Consider the following 22,374-nt stretch of genomic DNA (forward strand, 5'->3'; position numbering starts at 1 on the left):
GCTCTACATACTGACCTTGCATGCTACATAGTGATAATACGTGCTGGCTGATACTGTGGAGCGTCTGCATGTGTTGCAGGAGCCGTTCGCAGCACTCCTGTAAGAAATATGTTTGGTAAATTTAAGGAAAGCTCAAGTTGAATTAGCAAACTGATAGTTAAAAAAAACAAAAAACGTTGCTCCAAAATAAGAGTCCTTTATTTAACCATAAAGATTAGAGCATTTTATGTGACTCAGAAATAAATCTTCAGTTCAAAACTACAAGCACCTTCAAATAAAAAATATAACATACTAATACAGAGCCAATACACTAGATTAAAAAACGACACACACTCATGTCAACACAAACACGATGAGGGGTGTCGCAGTTAACAGTAAACAGAAAGGATACGCCTGCATCTGTCACTCACAAACTGTTTAACCATATGTCCAAGAACTAACAAAAGAGGTGAAAACACAAGATAAAAATCCAGTTTCAGAGACAAAACAATCACTTTTTTTCCTTTTCAGAAGTACTACCCCAGGATCATCAGGGTGGGCAGAGAGTTCAAAGATGACGTAGCGTGGTGAGAAAGGCTGTATACAACGTGATGGTTAGTAATTCATGTCGCTGTATCCAGAGTATGAGCCCTGGTTTTGTCCTTCGTATCCCTGGTACGAGCTGTACCCCTGCTGATTCCCCCAGTCTGTAGAGGGAGATCAAACCAGAAGGTGTTACTTTATGTACCGGATGCATTTTCTCTTAAAACATGATATTGGAACATAATGCAGCAAGGGGTCAGAGATATATCAATAATAATAAAGAGATGAGCGGTGTTATTTGATTTCGACTTGGTACTTCTTCACTCACCGTAATTATTATACATCTGGCCACCTGTCACCGAGCTCGGGTAAGCTGTGCTGTACATAGAGTAGTCTCCTCCTCCCTGGACCTCGTTCTGACTCTGGGTCAGCATCTTTTTCTTCTCATCTCCATACCCGTAGCTGTAGGGGCTCTCCTGGTCGGCGGGGGGAGGCATCGACTGGTAGCTCTCTCCCTTTGTGGTGTTGAAGTTGGAGCTGGATTCAAGTGTGGAGGTGTAGGCGGTGTTGCCCTCCGGGTAAAAGGTGCCGTAGCCAATGCTGCCGTCTGTTCCAGTGGGGCCGGTGTCTGTCGCTGCGGTGCTGGCTGCATCATTACCGTACAGCTGATCTAAAAGACGGATGAAACGAGAGCATTATCACTGCTATGTAAAATCGGTTGTTTCAAACATTGTGTAATTTTCATTCAATGGTTCAAACAAACAAACAAACAAAAACACCAGACAACCAAAACAAATAAACAAGAGACAGAAAAATAAAACAAACGCGTCAATCAAGAGAAACCGGGGGGATGATGACAGCAGTATAACTTGAGACAGGCACTACTTCGATATGCACTACATATATTAGGGCGACTGCAAAGGAATCGGCTGTAATTCTTTAGGGATATGGGTGTATATTGGTGAGTAGTTACTTACGATAGCCTGTGCCAGTGTTGCTCTCATAACTATAGTTGGCTTTTAAAATAAAGGAAAGAAATGACCATTTAATTGATTTCCTTACAGGTGCATGAAGTGTATTTAAAGGATCTTATATTGTCATTGTATGACTATGCTGACCCCTAGCCAGTGCAAACTTCCTTACCCTGGTTATAGCTGGGTCCTGAAGTATATGGTTTGCCTCGCCCCCTGCCTCGACCTCTGTTGGGACCCCAGCCACGAGTCCCGGAGTCTGAAGGAATTCCACGGATAGTGCCGAACCCAGGGATGTGCTGTTGAACAGGAAATGGCACGCGATTTGATACAAAGAGCAAATGCTTTTAGGAAAGAGAGCGTGCTTGTAGTGGCTAATGTGTCAGAGATACATATATATTAAGATAAAACAGAACAATGTCTTAAATGAGCATGGTTTTTTGAAGGGTGTCACCATTTTGATATTTAACTAAGCAATTCAATGTTTTTATTCAACATTAGGTTCGTAATATAATACCTTAATGCTCCAATCCACACTATATAAGAGAGGCACCCAAAATGGTCCACATCCATCGTAATACAGACCATGCACAGTAATGTACCTGGACTGGTCAGCAATACTAACTAGATAAAGCATAGATCACATCCTATACTACATAAATTACCATGTCGGTGTAGGTGACCTTTTTCTTAGCAGCAGGATTTCTGTTAATGTTGGGATCTCCGCCGTCCTCTGGGAACAGCTTCTCCAGAGCAGCGAGGGCAGCGTAGGCCTTTGCCTCCTTCTTATTAGAGCCTCTCCCTTTGAACTTCTGCCCGTCAACCTCCACCTGGACAGGAAAAAGATAACACATCAACGTGTTTGCCCTTTTAAAACTGACATGCATTACTTTCTTTCACAGTGTTTCATTATACAAAGTCGACAAAGTCGTTAACGCAAATGCGAAAATCCTAAGTGGACTTTTAAAACGGTCTGTACTCGACATTCAGAACATTAATATAGCAGAAAACTGAAAATACATATTCTGATGGCTCTGGGCACATAATCAGTGGTGTTTCTGGTCTTTCAACATCATACATCCTCCAATCCAGGGCTGATCAGACCGCAGCTTGTGCCCAGATGCCTAGTGTCTCTTGGGCCTCTTGTGCATCAGTATCAGATGCCGAGGACCGTAACAAAGCATCCACTTTGACAAGTTGGGGAGCGATCAATGAGAACCGCGTGTAGGTAACTTTTTTCGGTATTTTGAGTGCAGCACCTTTACATTTGTGTGTTCATTACACATGAAAAGCAAAGGATGAAAAAACAAAACATTTTTTTTTGAGTCTTGGTTCTTATATAAAATACTACCGACTCACCTCCATGACAAAGCACTTTTCATGTGAGCCCCCTGTCTCTGCAGACAGTGCGTACTTCAGGCTGCGGCGCTTCTCATTCAGCTCCATCACAGGGTTCTTGCCATGTTTGGTCAAGATAGGACCTTGGCCGTTCTGTTTGTCGCAAATGGACAAAAATGGCTGTTAAACACAACAACAAACGTCTAACATGTCACTTTTTTCACAGGAAAAGAAATGCTGAGATGACTTTACTGAGTGGGAGTTTTTTTTTTTTTAAAAAGGCTTCTAAATACATCACTCCAGAGGGGGAGACTGAGGTACGTACGTCTTCTGATGTAGTGGACGCTGTGCTAGCAGCTTTTACTACTTCCTGGGTTCCTTCAACATCAACAATGGACTCTGCTTTAGATTCTGATCCTGTTGGAAGACCGAGATCCTGTAGGACCTGAGAATTACAAAAGTCTAAACATTAACAACTCTTCATTTATTCACATACCCAGTGTGGGCTGTAATGATGAAGAAAAACTGTCAATCACAACAGGCAAACATGGCCAGTGTGGTGTCATTAAAAAACGGCCAATCTTGGGCAATTTTTAAACCGACTTTTATACTAAAGCTACTTATGTTGGGAGAAATAAAGATTCTTGCCTTGGTTGCTACGTTAAGCTTGGCAGCTCGTTTAGAGGGCCCTGTTGCCTCGTAAGTCTTCCCATTTACGTCCACAGCCATTGTGAAGACGGGCTCGTGGACTGGACCTGTCTGAGATGTAAGTCGGTACTCCAGGCCGGGTCTGTACTGGTTCAGACGCATCACGGCATTCATGCTAAAATCATCTGTGACTATAGGGACAAGGAACAGGTAGAGGGAAGGCAGAAGGAGAAACATGAACAATCAAATACATACATTTAGAAAAACAGGTATTTGGCTGCATTTTCTCCTTTAATTACTTCCATTCCCCTAAACTGGTAACCTTGTATAATTGTATATTTCTTAAGCACATTGATGGAAGATCATTTTGTATTATTTCACCAAGTTTCTTTTAGAGTCAAAACAGTTTACTGAAAAACACGGGGGATCCAATGTAGTCATAAACCTCTAAAATGCACAAAAGATGTGTACTCTGTGTTCTACTGATGTATTATGCTGCCATGCAAACTCATCAGGGGTGACAAAGCTGCCCTCCCCCCAGGAAAAATGTTTTGGTTAATTTATATCTGCTTTAAAATGTGGATTTACTATCAACTTTAACATGATGATAGAGGGAAAACTCACCATAAAATAAATCTAATAACGGCTACAAAAGTATTGAAAAGGGGAGACATCAGTTCAGGGCACTTAAAAAACAGTCAAGAGAACGCAGAGCCGGGTCCAAATTATCACAAACTTTATTAATGATTATTTATGCACATGCATAGACGCGGGAATAAAGGGTGTTCATAAAACCAGGAATTATAAAAAAACATCGATTGTAAAAAAAAAGTTTAAAATTGGTGCACGATTCACGTAGGTAACCTATTTTGGATTCAAATCTGCAAATTCTTCCGAAAGTTTGCATTCTCAAATATGCTAATGGTATACGGTTATAGGAAATTGATTTTGGTTGCAGATCTATCCTTCAGTACTTGAAGACTATGACAATTTGGGATTTTTTTTTTGCATCAAAAGCGCATTTAAGTCTGATCATTGGACAACAGCTTCTGAGCAATTTACTTGAAATATAAAAACACTGCTGTTCTGTCGTAATTCTAGTACACTGTGTTTATTAGGTACAGATATTAGACTGTAATCGTGGACCCTCAGGCCATGTACAAACTGTCAAAAGTAACATAAAAGTGTGTGGCAAAAAGAAACAGGGTCCCCACACCTTCTTAAACATCAAATTTGAGGACTTTTCATGTCCAATTCCCTCAAATTCAAGGAAGAAATAGTTTGAAGGATGGCTAAAGGTTAATTACTGTTACAACACAGAGTTTTTATAATGAAAACTAACTTTACAGTAACTCACAGACAATTAAAAAGACAGGATGCTCCTCTAACAGCACAGGAAAACAAAAAGTGTAAGTTCGGCAATAGAGACAGAAAAGGAACAGAGCCCATTTATCAAACATTAAGCTAAAAAATGATATCAAAAGAACCATGTATTCACACTTACACACGCATGCACGCGCGCACACAAACAGGCACGCACACACACGTCTATTCATACTATTTTGAAAAAAATGCAAAAACCCCTGATTCCCCCCACCACCCCTCAAATTCACAAACTTTCAATAATTTCAAGAACCATGGCAAACATGTAGAGATGTAAGATTCAAGTTACACTTATTGTATCTTTTAAATAAGCCCAGTGGAGCGAACTATATACAGTTGTACATTATACGATTCAGTAATATATCCACTGCTCTTTTAAAAGTAAAAAGGCTCTGCCTATACCAGGGACTCTGATAGTCATTACTAACATGATTTCCTCTGAAAGCGCTTCTGGAACTTGAGAAACTTCCTCTGTTTGCTGTTGAGTTGGGGCTCCTCCTCTTCTTTCTCCATCTCTGTGTAAGGTCTCTTAGTTGATAGACTGAAGTGTCCAGCAGGTGGTATCTGGGCTGCATGAAAAAGCAGAAACGAGCATGAGAACAAATTGTTTCATGAAAGTTTTCAGGGAACTGCACAGAAAAGGGGTTAACGAACAAAGATTAGGTACCTGTGCCAACTTTGCTGCTGGCTCCACCTCTTCGTGGCTTTATAGGTTTATAGTTTATGAAGTCCGTTCCCAACACCTTGTGTATTTGTCCAAATGCACACAGCCTTAAGGCAAACTAGGGGAAATGTCAAAGTTAGGCATTATATCCAAAAACATGAGTGTGCTTGAGTGCATGTATTAGCATCCTTATCTTACCTGCGCACTCTGTGTGATGTCTTCACGCTGTTGCAGAGTCAGATATGCAGTGGCGTCGACTTCTTCCTTCTCACATGGATCCCTAATTCCTGGGCCGTCTTTGCAAAGATACATTTACATTAGTGTATTAATTAGTAGTGGGACACGATTAATGGATATTGTAAAACAATGCAGTGAGATAGGAGTACATACAGTATATTGCCTTTATTTTATCAATGCAAATATTAGTCATAGGCCTCAAAGTGCAACAAGCTTGTTAAAAAACAATCCTTGTTGAATGAACAAACCTGTTAATCAGAGGTTTTCACTCAATTATTGGACTAAAGTACAACTTTGAGGCTCTTCTCCTTTACTTGAGTATTTCATTTACATGCTACTTTATACTTTTACTCCTCTACAAATCAGTGGAAATATTCTACTTTTTACTCCACTGCATTTATCTGATTACTTCAGTAACTAGTTACTTTACCAGGCTGACAAGTACATGTTAAACATTAGTTTATTCATCAAAAACTGGACTTAAAAAAAAATGAACGTAACATAAATGCAGAGTAGCATGATTTTTATCAACTTCAGACATTTATGTGGTGTTTTAACCACGGATTTAACCAGACAGAAACTATTGAGAACAACAACAACAGAGCGCATTTTAGCGAACTGTTGCCAAGAGGATTCAGAAACCCGCGAAGAAGAGCATAGCGGGAATGTGCGTAGCAGGAGTATGCGTAGCGTTTGTGGCCGTGTGCCTACAGGGAGCGTGTGGAGCAAGTTTCCCAGCGCGCTGGGACTTGACGCACTGAGACGTAGCGCTGAGACGTAGCGCTGAGATGGATATGAGAGGACAGCGGTCATGAAGGCTTACGCTACGTTGCACCTCATAAACCGAACAGTACACACGTATACCGAACCGTGACATGCATACCGAACGGGACAGATTTTTTCTGTAAACCGTTCCACCCCTAGCTTAGTACGGTATATTCAAGAAAAGTAGAAACCTAACACTGCAAAAATATTTAGAATATCATCCTTGGCATAAAATAAACAGTTTAACATAGAGTTTTTTCTCCCATGTTTTCAAAAAACAGAAACAAAAATGATCAGTCCCTTCAGCATTGTCTGTGCTAACATTAGCTGCACCATGTTCAGCGTTGTCTGTGCTAACGTTAGCTGCAACATGTTCAGCGTTGTCTGTGCTAACGTTAGCTGCAACATGTTCAGCGTTGTCTGTGCTAACGTTAGCTGCAACATGTTCAGCGTTGTCTGTGCTAACGTTAGCTGCAACATGTTCAGCGTTGTCTGTGCTAACGTTAGCTGCAACATGTTCAGCGTCGTCGGTGCTAACGTTAGCTGCAACATGTTTAGCGTCGTCTGTGCTAACATTAGCTGCAGCATGTTCAGAAGCCTCCGGTAGGAGGTGAATTCTTTCTTGCACAATATGCACACAACCGTGCTCTTGTCTATGTTTCCACTTGGTCGTTTTTCAGAACTCAAATGTCCGCCCAGTGAACCCAACAACTCATTTCTCATCGGTTTCATTTCTCTCATGTTGTGTCCTGTGCGTCAGTATTGCGGGCTGGCGGGAACTCGTGTAATGAGCAACGTTCCGCAATGTGAAAAAATTAATTGCAACTAATTGAGTTATTTTTTTTGCTGTGTTATTTTTTTCTGTAATTAATTAACCGTAAAAAAAGTGTTAAAAGTCCCAGCCCTAGTATTAAGGTTAATGCCAGTGTATAAACAAAGTGATTCGACACCTCAATAAAAAAGTTCACCTTCCAAGAGCATTCCAGACGCAACACACTCCAAAACTCTGCGCAATGATTCGCCTGGTCCCATTGGCCTCTCAGATGTGACAATAGCCTTCTCAACCAGCAGTTCAAGAGGCTGCGTGGAGATGAGAGCACAGAGTTTAGACACTTCTCATCAATATCCAAAGAAAAAATATTTAAAAAGTGCAACATCTTCGCTGCAACATGTTCAACCACAGTTTCCTCACCCATCCTGAGAGTGGCGTCCACGTAGGAACACGGTTACACAAGTCTCTCATGATCCGGATCACGACCACAGCAGAAGTCAGATCGTTGACTTTGGCCTGGAGACACAAACAAAAGCCAGTTCAGTCAGAGGAACGGCTGCCTCTGATGTCACCTCAACCCTGTGCTCTGAGGTTCCACAAAACCACCCCGGTAAACAAAGCAGAAAGGTCAGAAGTGAGCCCTTTCCAAATCAACCGTTAAGACTAACACATATCACACATTTTGGTCCGCATGCTGTTTCTTGTGGTCAATAGAAAAAACTTTTCACAATTGTTGATATTGAGAGCATTTTGATAAATCACATTATATGCTGGTGTCAATACCAATGATTTGTCCAAACTTGCCATTGGTATGGAGCAGCAGATCACTGAGTTAATAAGTAAAACTCAAACTCAACACACTTTACCCTCTCATAAGATTATGCACCGTATCAACAAAGACTAATAGCCCATTTTAAGTGTTAGAGATTCAGTTTGTAACTTGGATTTTTCTTAATATTCGTTCTGTCACTCTATCCTGACGGTAGCCCATGAGACGATCATCTATGAAAAACCTCACGTTCCTCTGCCTCCTCCTGGTGCTCTTAATGTCCTTTGCAAAATTGAGGCGGACAATTAATTATCAAACTAGGCAGCAATGTTCAAACAAGAGAAGTTTGTGAGCAGTCTCACATTTTATAGTTGAACATTACACTAAAGCATGTTTTCTGAAGACATTTGAGGTGAGAAATAGGCAATGCAGCCACAGAATCTTGATTCATATTTGATCATTGCTGCCTAGATTGACAGGAGTTCATAAACAGTCATTGACATTGCCAACAGTCGCCTGCTCGACTGACTGGTTTTCCTTGTTTTCTGTCTCATGTGATACTGTCCAGACATAGTGACAGTTCACTGCAGATATAACAAAACATTATTTTGATAAAAGTTACCAGCTGCAGCTTTAATGTCTCTAACTGGATAATAAAGAGAGACCATTAAAAGAAACAGTTCAACCTTATGTATAAATAAGGACGTGAATGCAAACCTGGAACCACTTGGCGTGGCGGAGAGACGCCAAGGCAGATAGGCATTTCTGCCTGTCCAGAACGTCCGGCGGATCGTTGACTGTTCGCGCTTCTATTGACGAGGTGGGGTAAGAAGAAAAGGTACAGTTTGACCAAGGGGGTTGGATCTGTCTTGCAGCTCAGGGAGAAGCAGCTTTCCCCAAACCAGCAGCAGCAAGGAAAGGGGGTCCCAAGTACCTAATATGTTAATCTTTAGTCTCATCAAGCATCAACACCGGTCACAGAGCCCAGCTGATTTGAACATATTGTGTGGGAGTAAATAATGTAATTAATACAAAGTAGTATTTACAACATTACTTAGAATGTTGTTCATGTATGCACTGGGTTAAGTACAAAAAATACCCCCTTTTCCTTGGCTTAGGTTAGCTGCTTCCCCCCCCTCCTGAGACAGTGTGTCCAGTTGGTCAAAGGTCCAGCGTTCCTAAAAAACTTGACAAACTAAAAGGCAATTATTTGAAAAATCACAAGCATTTAGAGAATCTTCACGTCTGCCCCACACTGCAGCAAAACTGATGGAGTCCCTGATCTAAAAGTGGCTTTAACAGGCCTTAGAAAAGATTGGAAACACAAAAAAGGGCCATACCAGCTTTGTGCAGGTTTTAGCTCATTTTCTACACTGCAAATACAATTGAACTTATCTATCCCCTGCCAGTTTTAGGCTTCTGCAAGTTGATTTCTAAAGGACAGATCAAAAACTGAAAAAACTGATGGCCAACAGTAAAGTATGCTTGTAATAGGGCTGCATGATAAAACGCCAAAATTATAAACGCAAAGATATTGCACTGAAATGACAATCACCTGCACAAGTATACATCCTTATTTAGGAAAGCGGAAGTGTTAAAATCTGGTAAAAGCTTTAAGTAAGCAAGTAAGTAAGTAAGATTTTGGTTTGTATGGTATGATATGTTTTCTCTACATATCAGTAAGTATAATTAGATTCCTTAATGCCAATAACAATGTCACCGAAGTGAAGTCCTTTATTATTGGGTATCCCTGATACTGAGCCTGATTTACTTAAATGTTGATCGAATATGTATTCTGACACTGAAATAACAACTGTAGCCTAATAAATCTGACACTCACACCACCAGCTTCTTGGTGAAAATAGGTCTTAGATTAAAAAAAAAATATATATATATATATATATCATGTTTATAAGCTTACGTTGTTGATATGACTACCATTTTAACACTACTCCTGGTAAAGTTTAGCTGTGATCAGGGAGCCCTTAATTAGATACACCAGTGTAAGCTCTCCAAACACAGTGTCAGTGCTGCCCCTGATTAAGTCTGAATGACTAAGCTAAAATCTTGATAACAATTATTAAAACATTTAAATTGTGCAGCCCCACTGTGCAGTGTAGTGAATGGACTAAAACTGCACTGAGGCAGGTATGGTTCTATACGTGGGGCTTCAGCTTGACCCTTGACCTTATTAACTTACTGAAACTTTAGGCTCCCATGTAAATACAGCTCATGCTGATCAACACAGAAGATCGACAAACACTCCATTAACCAACACATTCATCTATAAACAAGCTGTTCCTGTCTGGTTTAAATCCTCCCAAGAGAAGCCACACTAATGTCCCCATTGTCACTTCCATAAATATATATCAGTTTTGCTGCAGCTGGTGCCAGATGCACATGTTCAGTATCAAGTACATGCAATGCGCGCTGAGCTATAACTTGTAATTCTTGAAAAGCCTTCACTTAAAACATGAAAACAATTCAACAAGAGTATACAAAGTTGATTTTATGACTGTGACACTGTTAGCAACCTGTGCAGAATGTACCAGTGACTACAGAGGAAATGTACTGCTGGCAAATGCCAGTTTATCTTAAAACGGCGACAGGGCTCTTGAGCCAGCGAAGAGCCAACATTCATTGGTTGTTCACTGACATCTGTTTGAGACAGTCACTGTACTAGCTCAACTGAGGGTTAATGATGACATGGACAACGTGTGTGGCGTTTCTGTTGTCCGGGCAGAGTTACAGATCAGTGGAGCAGTACAGTGTCTGCAGACAGAGAACACACAGATCAGGCCTGAGGCCGCTGATGATGGGATGCTGGTCCGACATACGTACCTTCTCCTGCACATTCTTCTGCACATTCTTCTGTTGCATCTTCTGTTGCATCTTCTGCTGCAACTTCTCCTCCGCCTTCTTCTGTACATTCTTCTGTTATAATGTCTTGCTCCGCTCTGATAAGAGGTGATGTCAGGTGGATAGTGAGAGTCAGGGCAGACTCTTTGTTGCTGGTTACAACAAGGGCTGCATCCCCTGGACAGGGGCTCACTGTATATGTTCCCACTGAACTTGCCTTTTAAAAAGAGGAACAAAACATTAGGTAAGCAAAGGGGGACACTCAATATCTAAGAAAGAACAATAACCTAATTCTAAATGTGTAAAAAGTTTTCTGACGAATTGCGTACTATGTACAACTGTAGATATTTAGTTCTACCTCTAACTGTTCAGTTAACTTTTCAGCCACTTGATTAAGCAGGGTGATGGTAGGCTTGTTGGAGCAAAGCAGCACCAGCTCCAGGTCCTTGTCTCCCTTAAGCAAGAGTCCCTTGGCCACCAGGCCGACCCTCATAACCCCACGCAGGACCCGCTCTTGGGAATCACTGCTTGCACTGTGAAGGGGAAAATAATTATGTATAGAAAAAGATGGAAACCTGTCGAGTTAAAAGACTCATTTCAAACACCACTTGATACATTTTCATTGGGACAACGTCCACGAACCATTTGGACACTATGCTCACCTCTTTGTTTCAGCATTTCCTTTGTCATCTTTTAGAGTGTCCATCTGGTCAGACACAGTCTTAAGGGCACACTCCACACAGGAGATGATTGTCTGCACTGCATCCAGCTCATCTGGCGAAGGATACACGTCAGAATGTTTGGCCATCACATGGCGATCATGTGGCCCTGCGTGCACCTGAGGGGTTGCGGCTTCCTAAATAGGTAAATCAGAAAAAAAACAAGGTTTATGTTGGAGCAAAGAACAACAAAGTAGATGAGAGCACATATACCTCATTTATACCTTATCTAATTTACTATACTGTAATCATATATTGATAAATTATTTTTGTAATATAGCTGACTACAAGTGTTCATTAAAAGCCTTTCAGACATTCCTTATCCAGTTTATTGCTACTTAGAAAAAGCAACCTCCTACAAATTGCATACAAAACTAGAATTGGGAAGTTTAGTAGTAATAATAGTTAGGAAGTGCATGATTAAAAAAAACACTTGGAAAAAGAAGCATGCACCAAATAGAGCTTTTGTGCAAGAGGAAGAGCCATCTTTTTAAAGTGCAAAAGAAACTGGAAAACATGAGATGTTCAGTCTCATGTCTCAAGTTTGAAGAAGTGGATTTAAGTGACTCAAATTAAAAAGCTTATGGATTATCAAGTCTTTGGGGGACAATTTAGCAGATGAAACAACAACCTCATGGTGCCGTACGTCCTCAATCTCCTCAATAGAATTGATGTAATCATGGTATTGTCTCAGCTCCTCCTCGTAGCATAGGCAGTCATACCAGTAACGCAGATCCTCATATCTGGAGGGAGGGAAAAATAAATAAATAAATGAGAACAGCCCTGACCAGGCACTGTTGTTAATAGTCAAAATGAGGTGCTTTGATAATGTAGTAACGCAACAATAATATATTTTTTTAATGACACTCTGAACCGTTAACATGACCCTACATGACCTACCCCTAATTCTACATTTTGTTCAACAGGCTGTTACGGTAAAAGTGAATTCAGCACAAAATGGTAAATATAGCATTAACTGATCAGCTCAGCTCAACTCGGCTGTTATCTGATCTGTCACAACAATGCCCACATCCAAGAGCAAAAAGAACATTTCTATTTCCTCAGATTTCTGATACATTTCTGCATGTATCTACCTTCAATTATGGTTAGTATTTAACTTAAACTTTAAGTTCTGTGTATTTTAATTTAAGGTGCTTATAATGATTTTTGCTATATACATTCAAATGCCTGGCCCGCATTTCAGGATCATCTCATATTTGATTCAATGTAAAACTCCTTTGTTAACCCTTGCGCGTGTGTAATGTTACCTGTCAAAGTCGTGCGGGAGGAGGCGGTGGCCCTGTTGTATCAGGCTGTCCCAGTACAGCAGCTCCTCATACGCCTGGTGCTCACCCCAATGCGCTGCAGACATGCTGGCACGAAGCAGTCACCTCTTACAGAAAGAACAAAACAACTGTTAACTTAGATTACTGGCAGTAACATGATGGAAATCAAGTTAACCGTCGATCCACATGCATGTTCTAGCAGCTAACAAGCTACCGCTCGTCGGGAAACTCATCTGGATCCAAATAAACAACGCGTGATTCAGTAGTTCAGTCCCCTTCAACTTGAAAACACATTGCCCAACAGCCTACAGCGGTCCCGTTATTTACCCTCCCGTATTATGTTAAATAAAGGGGCCAGTTATTGCTAACGTCAATGTTTAGCACTGGTGCTAACGAAGTAGCTAACGTTGACCACAACGTCCAACTTGCCGACAATGACATTTGTGTCTATTTTTGCCGTTATGGGAGCATCTTCCACACGATACCAGTCACGTTTGTTTAGGTTCAGTTTGTGCAGTGAGTGCTTACCTTTGACAACGAGAGGATATAAAGGGTAACGTTAGAGCCTTCGCGGTAAAGTAGCGTTAGCTGTCGACCAAAGGTCGCCTGAAAATGACGTCACTGCACGACCTTTGAAAATGGTAGAGGCTAGAAATGAAGAAGGTAATGGTTCGGTTAAAATATATTGTAAGAGTCATTTATGGCTATTTATTATTATTTGTGAGACGAGTGACGTCTTCATGTAACTTATAATGAATTATAAAGAAGATTATTGCTGCATTTGGCCTCTTTTATTCTCTACGACGTCGCTTTGGAGAAGGTTCGTTGGCGCATGCGCAGATACATTGTAGAGGCTACCTTTAAAGTGGTTAAAAAAACACCTGCCATGAAGGCCAAGAAGAGAAGCTGTTTTTGTTGTGTTTCTAAAGTCATAATATTGCAATTAGGCTAACCATCAGTAGGTTACAATGTGTAAGGTTTAGAGAGCTGCAGTAGTCACATTTTAGGTGAATAATTCACCAAGACAGACGTTTTTGCCATCTGGTGGAACGGAATCTCTAAACAATAGATAGTAAACAATAGTAGGTGAATATATATTTTTCATAAATGGTTATTTAATTTGTGCTGATTTATTATTGTTACACATTCCAGTTACTGAATGTAGGATGTTTATGTGCCAGTTACACACCAGCACAGTGAGTATTTTGAAGTGAGTCATGTAGATATTACTGTATGTTTCCAACTAGTTGCATTCGCTAAGGCTTTTCAGGCAGGCCTGTGGAATAGGAAGGAATGTTGCAGTCGCAGACCACTTAAATGTGGTTGAAAAGAGATGATGCAGGGGGGGAAACAGATAACATAGGAAGCTGGTTATGATAGTATTTCATCGTAGTGCTACACCTCGTCTAAAAGTCTACTCACATTAGAGCTAAGGGTGTAACAATGCATCGATCTGAATCTGAGAATATCTATGTATGTCGCCATCATTAAGATGCACCTTTATTTTTACTGTAAATTCCCATTTTATATTTGTTCTTTTTATTAAAAAGAATAGTTTGTTTTTCATTTAAATGTTAAAGAGCTCAGTAATAACGTTGCCAAATCATATTTTAGTTGTTGATGTGAGTTGATATAAATGTAACTGATGTACTGATGACATGAAATGAATGAATGAATGAATGAATACAAAAAGATTTGCTCAACCTTTGTGGATAATCCTTTTGTCGTCATTGTCATCTATAGGAAATTCATTCTGCAGATCACATCCTCTTTCAGGTTAATTTGTCAGTGTAATCATGCACAGCCCAAGTACAAATCTGTACATACCATTAATTAACTGATGATTCACACGCATGTTCAAATAGCTCACAAGCTAACGTTAATAAGGAAACTCATCTGGATACAAATAAACAACATGTCAGTCAGTAGTTTAGTCCCCTTCAACCTAAACACACATTGCCTAATACTAATACTCAGGAAAGCTAAGAGAATACTAAAGAACAGCGATACAAAATTCTCTGTTGTAATTTGACTTAGCTACTAGAATAATTCTATATAACAATATTTAACAGTTTGACTGTACACAGTGTAACCCAAACGAATATCCTTTTTCTCTACACAGGCCTTTTTGTTAGGAACCTGTTTAAAATGTATGCCAAAATCCAGTGTAAGGTCACATTGAATTGTTTTATTTACATTCAATTTTAAGTTATTTACAAATCCTCAGTAAATTGAGGGTACAATTCAAGTATTAACGTATACAATCTTACATTAGCTCACAAAAAGCACTGTATAAACATGTGGAAAGCATATTTTAACTTAAACATACATAAAAACCAAAGTATTTGAATATTAACATTACTTCATGAAATACATTCAGCAGAATAATTAACATTAGAAATACCATCGAAATACCTCTGGTTATACTGATACAGCTCAATCCATCCACATTTTCCTAATGTTAGAGCAAGTCACTGTGCAATTTATTTTCTACTTCCAAAGCTGGTGATAACGAAATTGAGAAATAAAGTGGTAAGTAAATACTCAGGGTAGTAATCCTTCTACAAGTATCAGTCCTGCAAACCTTTGAGTCTCCCAGGACAGAGTGAGTTTAGTACTGCAGTCATATACGGTGACCTGCATCTTTGCCTTTTGTTACTATGAGTTTCCGAATGAGAAGGAAATAATAAAAAGGAATGTTCCCTTAATATAAGCAAACAGTAGAAAGTTGATGTGCAAAATCATAGAATAAGCTATATTCCGTTTGTACAGTTAGACAATGAACTCTAAATTTGATGGAGTATGAAAGAGATATTTTGTTTAAATCTCTTAAGCATTTCTGAAGTGGACCAGCCAAGAAATGTCAAATCTGATCGGCTCCACTAACACAATCACATAGTCGGTTCCTTCCACGTGCATCTATGTGGGTCTCTCTTTATAGACAACTTTATTGGTGAAGTCTAAAGTACATTCACGGCATATTTTTATCTCCGGCATATTGTCTTTTTTCTCATCTCAAACTTTGTTGTTTTCATTCTTCCCTGAGCTGGGAAAAGAGGTGGGCTCCCAGCGGCCTATATTACCCCTCAGTCCTGCCTGGCACTTAGCGATGAGGTAGATTTTGCGGAGAACGGTGCGGCGCAGCAGGATGTAGACCCAGGGGTCCAGAATCTGGTTCCATGTGGCCAGCCTCACACCCATCCGCATCAGGGTTTTATAGCTGGGTAAGTCCTCTCCTTTAGATCCTGTGTAGGAGTGGATCACCGACATCAGGCCAAAGATCTGCAGGAAAGAAGCGTGTTTGCAATTATTGCATGAAAGAGCAAAAACACAACACGTTTGTATCACTCAACGTGAGCTGGATCATTTTGCTTTTCCTTTTAACCCTACAACACTATTGCTCAAATTCAAAACACCTTCACTAAACCCGGGTGATTTTTACCCAAGATAATACAACCAATAAAAAATACTTGTCATCAAAATATATCAAAACATGACAATACGTGACAAATTTGAGGAGTGTTCTTTTATTTTAAACTGTGTCATGTCTAAAAAATGAAAGAAAAGCATCATGAGAGGACCATATACAAATGCTCCAAAATATCCTGGAAAATTAGGAATTAGGGAACAAAAAACTCCAAAAAAAAAAAAAAGAAGATGTAAACTTGTTTTTTGGTCCACCCATTCCTGGTGACGGCTCAGTGTCCTTGGCACACAAAGAACACTTTCCCTGGGTAGAATCCACCAAAAACCTACTTTACCTTCTATCACTTGGTGAAAATCACCCAAACATGTCCCTGTAGGAAAAATTGTGTTTTGGATTAGGAAAACGACAAAGACAATGCTGAAGCTACCCAGAGACCCATGACACTCAGATAAACGCAGCACAATGAAAATCACATGCATTTATTTGCTTGGGTGAAAACCACCCGGCAATGGTGTTCTAGGGTTAAAGGCCTAACTAGACTACTACTGTTACTTGATTCCCATGTGGTTTCAATACCCAGTAATAACATGGCAGAGTCACCACTATACGTATACAACTGCAAAAGCTGCAGAGAGGCATGCACAGAGAGTGTTCATCTGCCCTGAAGGTGGTCTAATGTGAGATGGGTCCACTTGGTTTGACACAGTAGGTGATAAGAGGTGGGATCCATCTCCCTTGTTAGCAAAATGACCAAAATGCATGCCCCTTGTTAACCTGCCACCCCCCATCCTCTACAGCAGAGAGAATGCAAGGGCAGAGGATGGTTTAATTGAATATGTTGGTCGAGTCTGTCTGACTTATTGATCTTTTATCTGAAAATAAAGAAGCTCAATATCTCTCTGTTCCTTTCCAGTGTGTGACGCAGAGGCCCTTTAAATACTATCAAATCGAGCCACTACAAATCACACAGTCGGTTTAAAAAGAGAAAAGGACAACAATATTTTTAATCTGTTGATAATTTTGTACTTTTATTAATCATATAATCCTAATCATATAATAACAACTGTGGGGAGTAAAAATAGCCTACTTAAAGTCCCTGCACATCCACACAGGGGCTTTATATTACCCTGGTTGATTAGAAATCTGGTCAGTTTGAAGTTTTGTGGAGCTATACTGCGAATGTCATGCTATATGCACCGGTGAGAAATATGTAAGCTGCAACAAAACTGAAAAGACAGTGAAGGAGCTGTCAATCGAGCACAGTCTGTACCATTAGCTGGGCTATACTAATAGTATGCCTTTTTACAGTAGTTATGCAAACTGAATGAGTGCCCTCAAAGTGCCAGTGTGTACTTAGAAGAAGGGTGTCATTACCACCCGACTGTGTGTCCCTCTCATTGTACTTCCTAACACTCACCAGCAGGGGGCTCCAGCAGATACATGAGGTGACCATGATGCCGACCAGCTGCACCACCATCTCTATGTCATGGGACTTTGCTGAGTGATGGGAGCCGGGCTGCCTCCTGAGCCGAGCGAGCACCAGAGTCAGTCCACTGATGGTGTTACACACCAGCGCCACAGCTAGTGAGGTCAGACCTAGTCCAGAGAAGAGCACTACAAACGCCACGTCCACTTCCCCAGTGTCATTGAGCACTTTAATGAAACACCAGGTCCCTGGGTCTTGATAGGTGTAAGAGCCCAGCTTAAAGCACGGCAGCATGGCCACACAAAGAGCTGCCAGCCAGATGCCAGACAGGCAAATCTTTGTGCGGGTTTTGGTGACCAGGGAGGAGTGCAGCAGCGGTTTAGTGACACCCAGGCAGCGCTCAGCAGCCATGGCACAGCCCATGAAGAGTGGGCACAGGCCAAAGAAAACCATGCTGCCACCCAGGAACTGACACATCCTACCAGAAGTGTTGAAGTCCTCGGGGCGCACGCCTCCAGAGAGGTAGAGATGGAGAACCAAGGCACCAAGGATCACGTGGCCAATGAAGTCTGTGATCACCAGTGATGTGGCAAACAGAAGGAATGTGGCTTTGGTGCGCCGGCGCTGGAGGGAGTAGGCATTGGCCAGGATGAAGAGGGCCACAATGTTGGAGATGATGCCCAGTGTCATGGGCAATATGACACTGGCGGGCTGCAGCGAAGTGAGGTTACCCTGCTGCGACAGCCCTTCGACAGCCACCCTGGCCTCCACCTTCCCTCCGCTGTCATTAGGGAAACGAGGGAGGAGTGTGGAGGCTGAGGAGTTGTAGTGGCTCAGAGCTAACATCACTAAACTCTGAAGGTCTTGAGGTCCAAGGTAGGCTGCAAGAGAAAGAAGATCATATTTAAATAAAGCAAATGAGATGTTTATCAACAAGTACAATACTATAGATTTGATGATTAAGACAGTAATTCAATATAAGCATAATGAATGTGGGAGTACAGGGAACAAGGAGTGGTGTGGTGGTAGTTGATGAGGTGGGTGTAGGTAGTCTGGCTCACTGGATGTACACTGTATCCCCACACTAACAAGCAATCAGGGCTGCAACTAGCGATTATTTTCATTCCAATGAATCTTCCCATTATTTTCTCGATTAGTCGATTCATCGTTTTTTTCAATAAAATGTGAGAGACTAGTGAAACATGCCCTGTGATGTCTGCAAATGTTTTATCCGTCCATCAGTCCCAAAATCCAAAGCCATTCACTTCATTGTCAGGTATGACAAAGGAACACATCAGATTCTCACATTTAAGAACCATGAAACCAGAAATCGTTTGGCTCAAAATAGTTAATTTTCTGTCGATAAACGAATCAATTCATCGATCCATTGTTGCAGCTCTACAAGCAGAACACACTGGGCTGAGCAGTGTTGTGGCACAAAGGCTACTGTGACCGTACAAGGCAACTACTGCAACTTCTCCCACAATGAGTTTTGATTTATTTTTTGAGAAATTAGTATTGACATAGTTTCCATTATTTTATCAATAAATACATAAAGTTAAATCTTATCTTGCAACGAGTCCAGGGTGACATAAAGAAAATCTAATAGTGTTTTTAATGTACTTAAACAGATCATGTAACTGTATGTAAAGATCAAGGTCGCCAAGTTTTCCTGTTTTTTTTTTTATTAGATGGCGGATTTGCCCTAGACGGATCCTTTTAATAAAGATGCAGTCCATCTCTTAGGCAGATGTTTTCTTATATAGGCTACTGTAAATGGATACTGAAATGTATTATTTAGTATCAAAATGAAGAAATGGCTCACCACTACATAGTTCAGATCTCCGTCTCAGCCCAGCGGAGCATCCAGAGGATAGTTATCATGTCAAACAGATATCCAGAGATAGTCCACAGACAGGTGAAGAATGTCTTTTCTTTAAGTTTCCCTTCGTTGAGGTCCGAGGCACCGATGTCCTCTGCGGTCTATTCCCCATGGCTGGATTCGTCTGGTTGTTTCATGGTGGCGTGAAGGTTGTAAAGGTTCCCCACTGACACTCAAATACCGAGTCCCGTTTTTATATGTGTGTGTGCCTTCAGTGTGTGTGGGCTGTCTGCTGCTGTGCGCCCCCTGAGTCAAGTCCACGGTTCATCACCTCTGCGCGGTGTGTCACTCCTCTCTGTTCCCTTGATGCCCTTACTCACTTTACGCGTGTCACCTACATTTAGCTCCAATTGGCCACATTATGCACACCAACGCTACTTTACTACGGAGGACTACAAGAGTCACGGAAATAGTAAACAAGCTTTAAAAAAAAATAATTAATACCCAGTTAATAAAATCTGGTGTCTCGTTTTTTTAAACCACATTCAAAAAAGATATTTGAATGACATTCTTTATTGGCGAATTCCTTAATATATTTTGTTTTTATTATGTATGATGGTGTTATGTTGTTTTTCTAAATCCCTTTTTAATGTGACCTATATACTGATGGATTCGGTTTTAACTTAAGTCCTCCTTTTATTGCCCATTGAAATATCAAATAATGAATGCCTTTGTGATTTAGTCACAAAAACAAATTAATTAATGCATGTTTTTATTGTAAAATGTGTTAATAATTAACACATTTATTACTATTTCCATGACTTTGTGGTCCTCCATACTTTATTAACTTTGTCACCTTTTAAACATCACCAGAATATTTAAATATGCTGACTTAGTTATGAAACAGTTCACAAGATTGGGCTTGGATTTCCCTCGTGGACCAGTTGTGGTGATGGAGGCGTGGTTGAGCTTTGTGTTCTCTGGAGCCTGAATCGATGTGGATAGATTCAGTTTCATAGACTACATTCTTTCTTTTTTGCTGTTTGTTGCACAATTCTGTGCTCAACATAACCTCTGAGGTATCAGTTATCCAGAAAAATCCAATACTTTACATGGTGGACATGCTGTTTATCAGTCTGCTGTAGAGCGGTTTTCTATTTCAGTTCTTTGAATAAATGACCTCAGTGCAAAGGAGGCAGCTCTCCATCCATCCATCCATCCATCACCTTCAACTGCTTTCCCCTAACAGGGTCGCGGGGGACTGGAGCCGATCCCAGCTGACTCTGGGCGGGGTACACTCTGGACAGGATGCCAGTCTATTGCAGGGCACATAGAGACAAACAGAGACAGATTCACATTCACACCTATGGGCAATTTAAAGTAATTCATTAACCTAACACCTGCATGTCTTTGGGTTGTTGGAGGAAGCTGGAGAACATGCAAACTCCATACAGAAGGGCCCCAGCATGGATTCGAACCAGGAACCTTCGTGCTGTGAGGCAACAGTGCTACAGTGAACTTGCCTCTTTGCTGAGTATTCCAATATCCATGTCTGTGGCGACATTCCCTCTCTAAATGCATTATGCCCCCATGTTAATGTCACTGCCGGTTCTGCTGCGTTTCATTGTAATCTTCCAACTTCTGAGTCAGGCTTGTTGTAAGGGCAGAAGTGTAATAGGAACATGTTTGTGTATGAATTTAAGAGGGTAACATATAGGGGACGGACTGGAAGTAGAGAGGTGAATGTGTTTCAATAAAGTTTACAAAAGAGCAAGTCAACATGAATGTCAAATCTTACAAGATTTGTACTTGTATTGAGTTTTAAAGTACACTGTAGGACGTTCCATGTGCAGGGGGCACATAAGGTAAAAGCAGATTTCTCAAGTTCAGCACTTTAAAAAAAAAATTGATCCAAATAACTCCATGAGAGCTCCAGACGTTCCTCAAGGACTGCGATGTTAGTCCTGAAGGTTTTTGCAGCTGCATTAAGGAAAACATGTCATTTTTGTTCTTCAGTTTGATTGGCACTCTAAGAGGGGAACCATGAGGAGGCATAATGAATTTCTGATTTCGGTCCTCTCGCTGCATACTGGGGGCAGGTGCTCATGTTTGTTTTCATTTGACAGGGACCTGGCAGCCAGCTGGACACAATCATGCATGAGTTGCGGTTTGGAAACAGGGTAAAAGCAACATCTCAAACTGGCTGCTTGTTCACGGAGAGAGGGAAGTAGAGGGGTGGGTACTGACTTATAAACTGGTTTAATTTGTTTTTTTAAAGAGAGGCACCTGCAAGAAAGCTTCTACTGGTTGGCAACAGTGTAAAAACTGAACTGACAGCTGTTTTTGAAGAAATATTGCAGAATGTGATGTTAAACTGACAAAATGTTGATTCAATACCAACACATTAGACAGCAGCACATGAGACAGCAGCCAAAAGTTAGCGGGTATTCACCTAACAATGAATAAAAAACATATGTGGTTGGGATATAGAACGATATAGACGTCCTCCGTAAGTTTCTGAAGAGCCTAAATGAAGCCGAAAGTGGGTGGCTCCAGCCGTCACTATCTCGCCAGTGCCAGACTCCGCCTAACTTCCTCCTAATCCAAAAATGGGCAAAGAAGTGGAGCATGGATGGAACTAAGGCTTGCTGAATGAAGCCTATGTTAGCCACCTGTAATGGCACCCAGCTATCACTCGAACTAGCCATGTCCTTAATTATGCAGAACTTCAAGGGACTGCAGTCTTGGCACTTCCAGGTTCTGCTT

General features: G+C 40.9%; 2 protein-coding genes across 3 annotated transcripts; both read right to left on the reverse strand.

Moving 5' to 3' along the window:
- Positions 1-180: 180 nt before the first annotated feature.
- Positions 181-13,535, reverse strand: LOC310965342 (interleukin enhancer-binding factor 3-like). 2 transcript variants are annotated; one of them, XM_083938872.1, is made up of 20 exons: positions 13,462-13,535; positions 12,916-13,040; positions 12,279-12,390; positions 11,591-11,784; positions 11,287-11,461; positions 10,911-11,145; positions 8,787-8,878; positions 7,721-7,816; positions 7,497-7,608; positions 5,725-5,822; positions 5,530-5,644; positions 5,291-5,431; positions 3,480-3,670; positions 3,157-3,276; positions 2,853-2,984; positions 2,159-2,323; positions 1,666-1,792; positions 1,500-1,538; positions 851-1,192; positions 181-686 (listed from the first exon to the last, which is right to left on the reverse strand). In XM_083938872.1, exons 2-20 carry the CDS (start codon positions 13,017-13,019, stop codon positions 595-597), a joined length of 2,682 nt encoding a protein of 893 aa, XP_083794998.1. In that variant the 5' UTR covers positions 13,020-13,040; positions 13,462-13,535; the 3' UTR covers positions 181-594. The 2 variants fall into 2 exon arrangements, with proteins under 2 accessions (XP_083794998.1, XP_083794999.1); XM_083938873.1 differs by lacking the exon at positions 1,500-1,538.
- A 1,873-nt stretch (positions 13,536-15,408) lies between these two features.
- Positions 15,409-19,834, reverse strand: ptger1a (prostaglandin E receptor 1a (subtype EP1)). Its single transcript, XM_083931800.1, has 3 exons — positions 19,612-19,834; positions 17,778-18,667; positions 15,409-16,215 (listed from the first exon to the last, which is right to left on the reverse strand). The coding sequence occupies exons 2-3, from the start codon at positions 18,630-18,632 to the stop codon at positions 15,949-15,951; spliced, it is 1,122 nt and encodes a 373-aa protein (XP_083787926.1). The 5' UTR covers positions 18,633-18,667; positions 19,612-19,834; the 3' UTR covers positions 15,409-15,948.
- Between the last annotated feature and the right edge of the window lie 2,540 nt (positions 19,835-22,374).

Source organism: Echiichthys vipera, assembly GCF_963691815.1.
Source record: "Echiichthys vipera genome assembly, chromosome: 2".
Classification (NCBI taxonomy): domain Eukaryota; kingdom Metazoa; phylum Chordata; class Actinopteri; order Perciformes; family Trachinidae; genus Echiichthys; species Echiichthys vipera.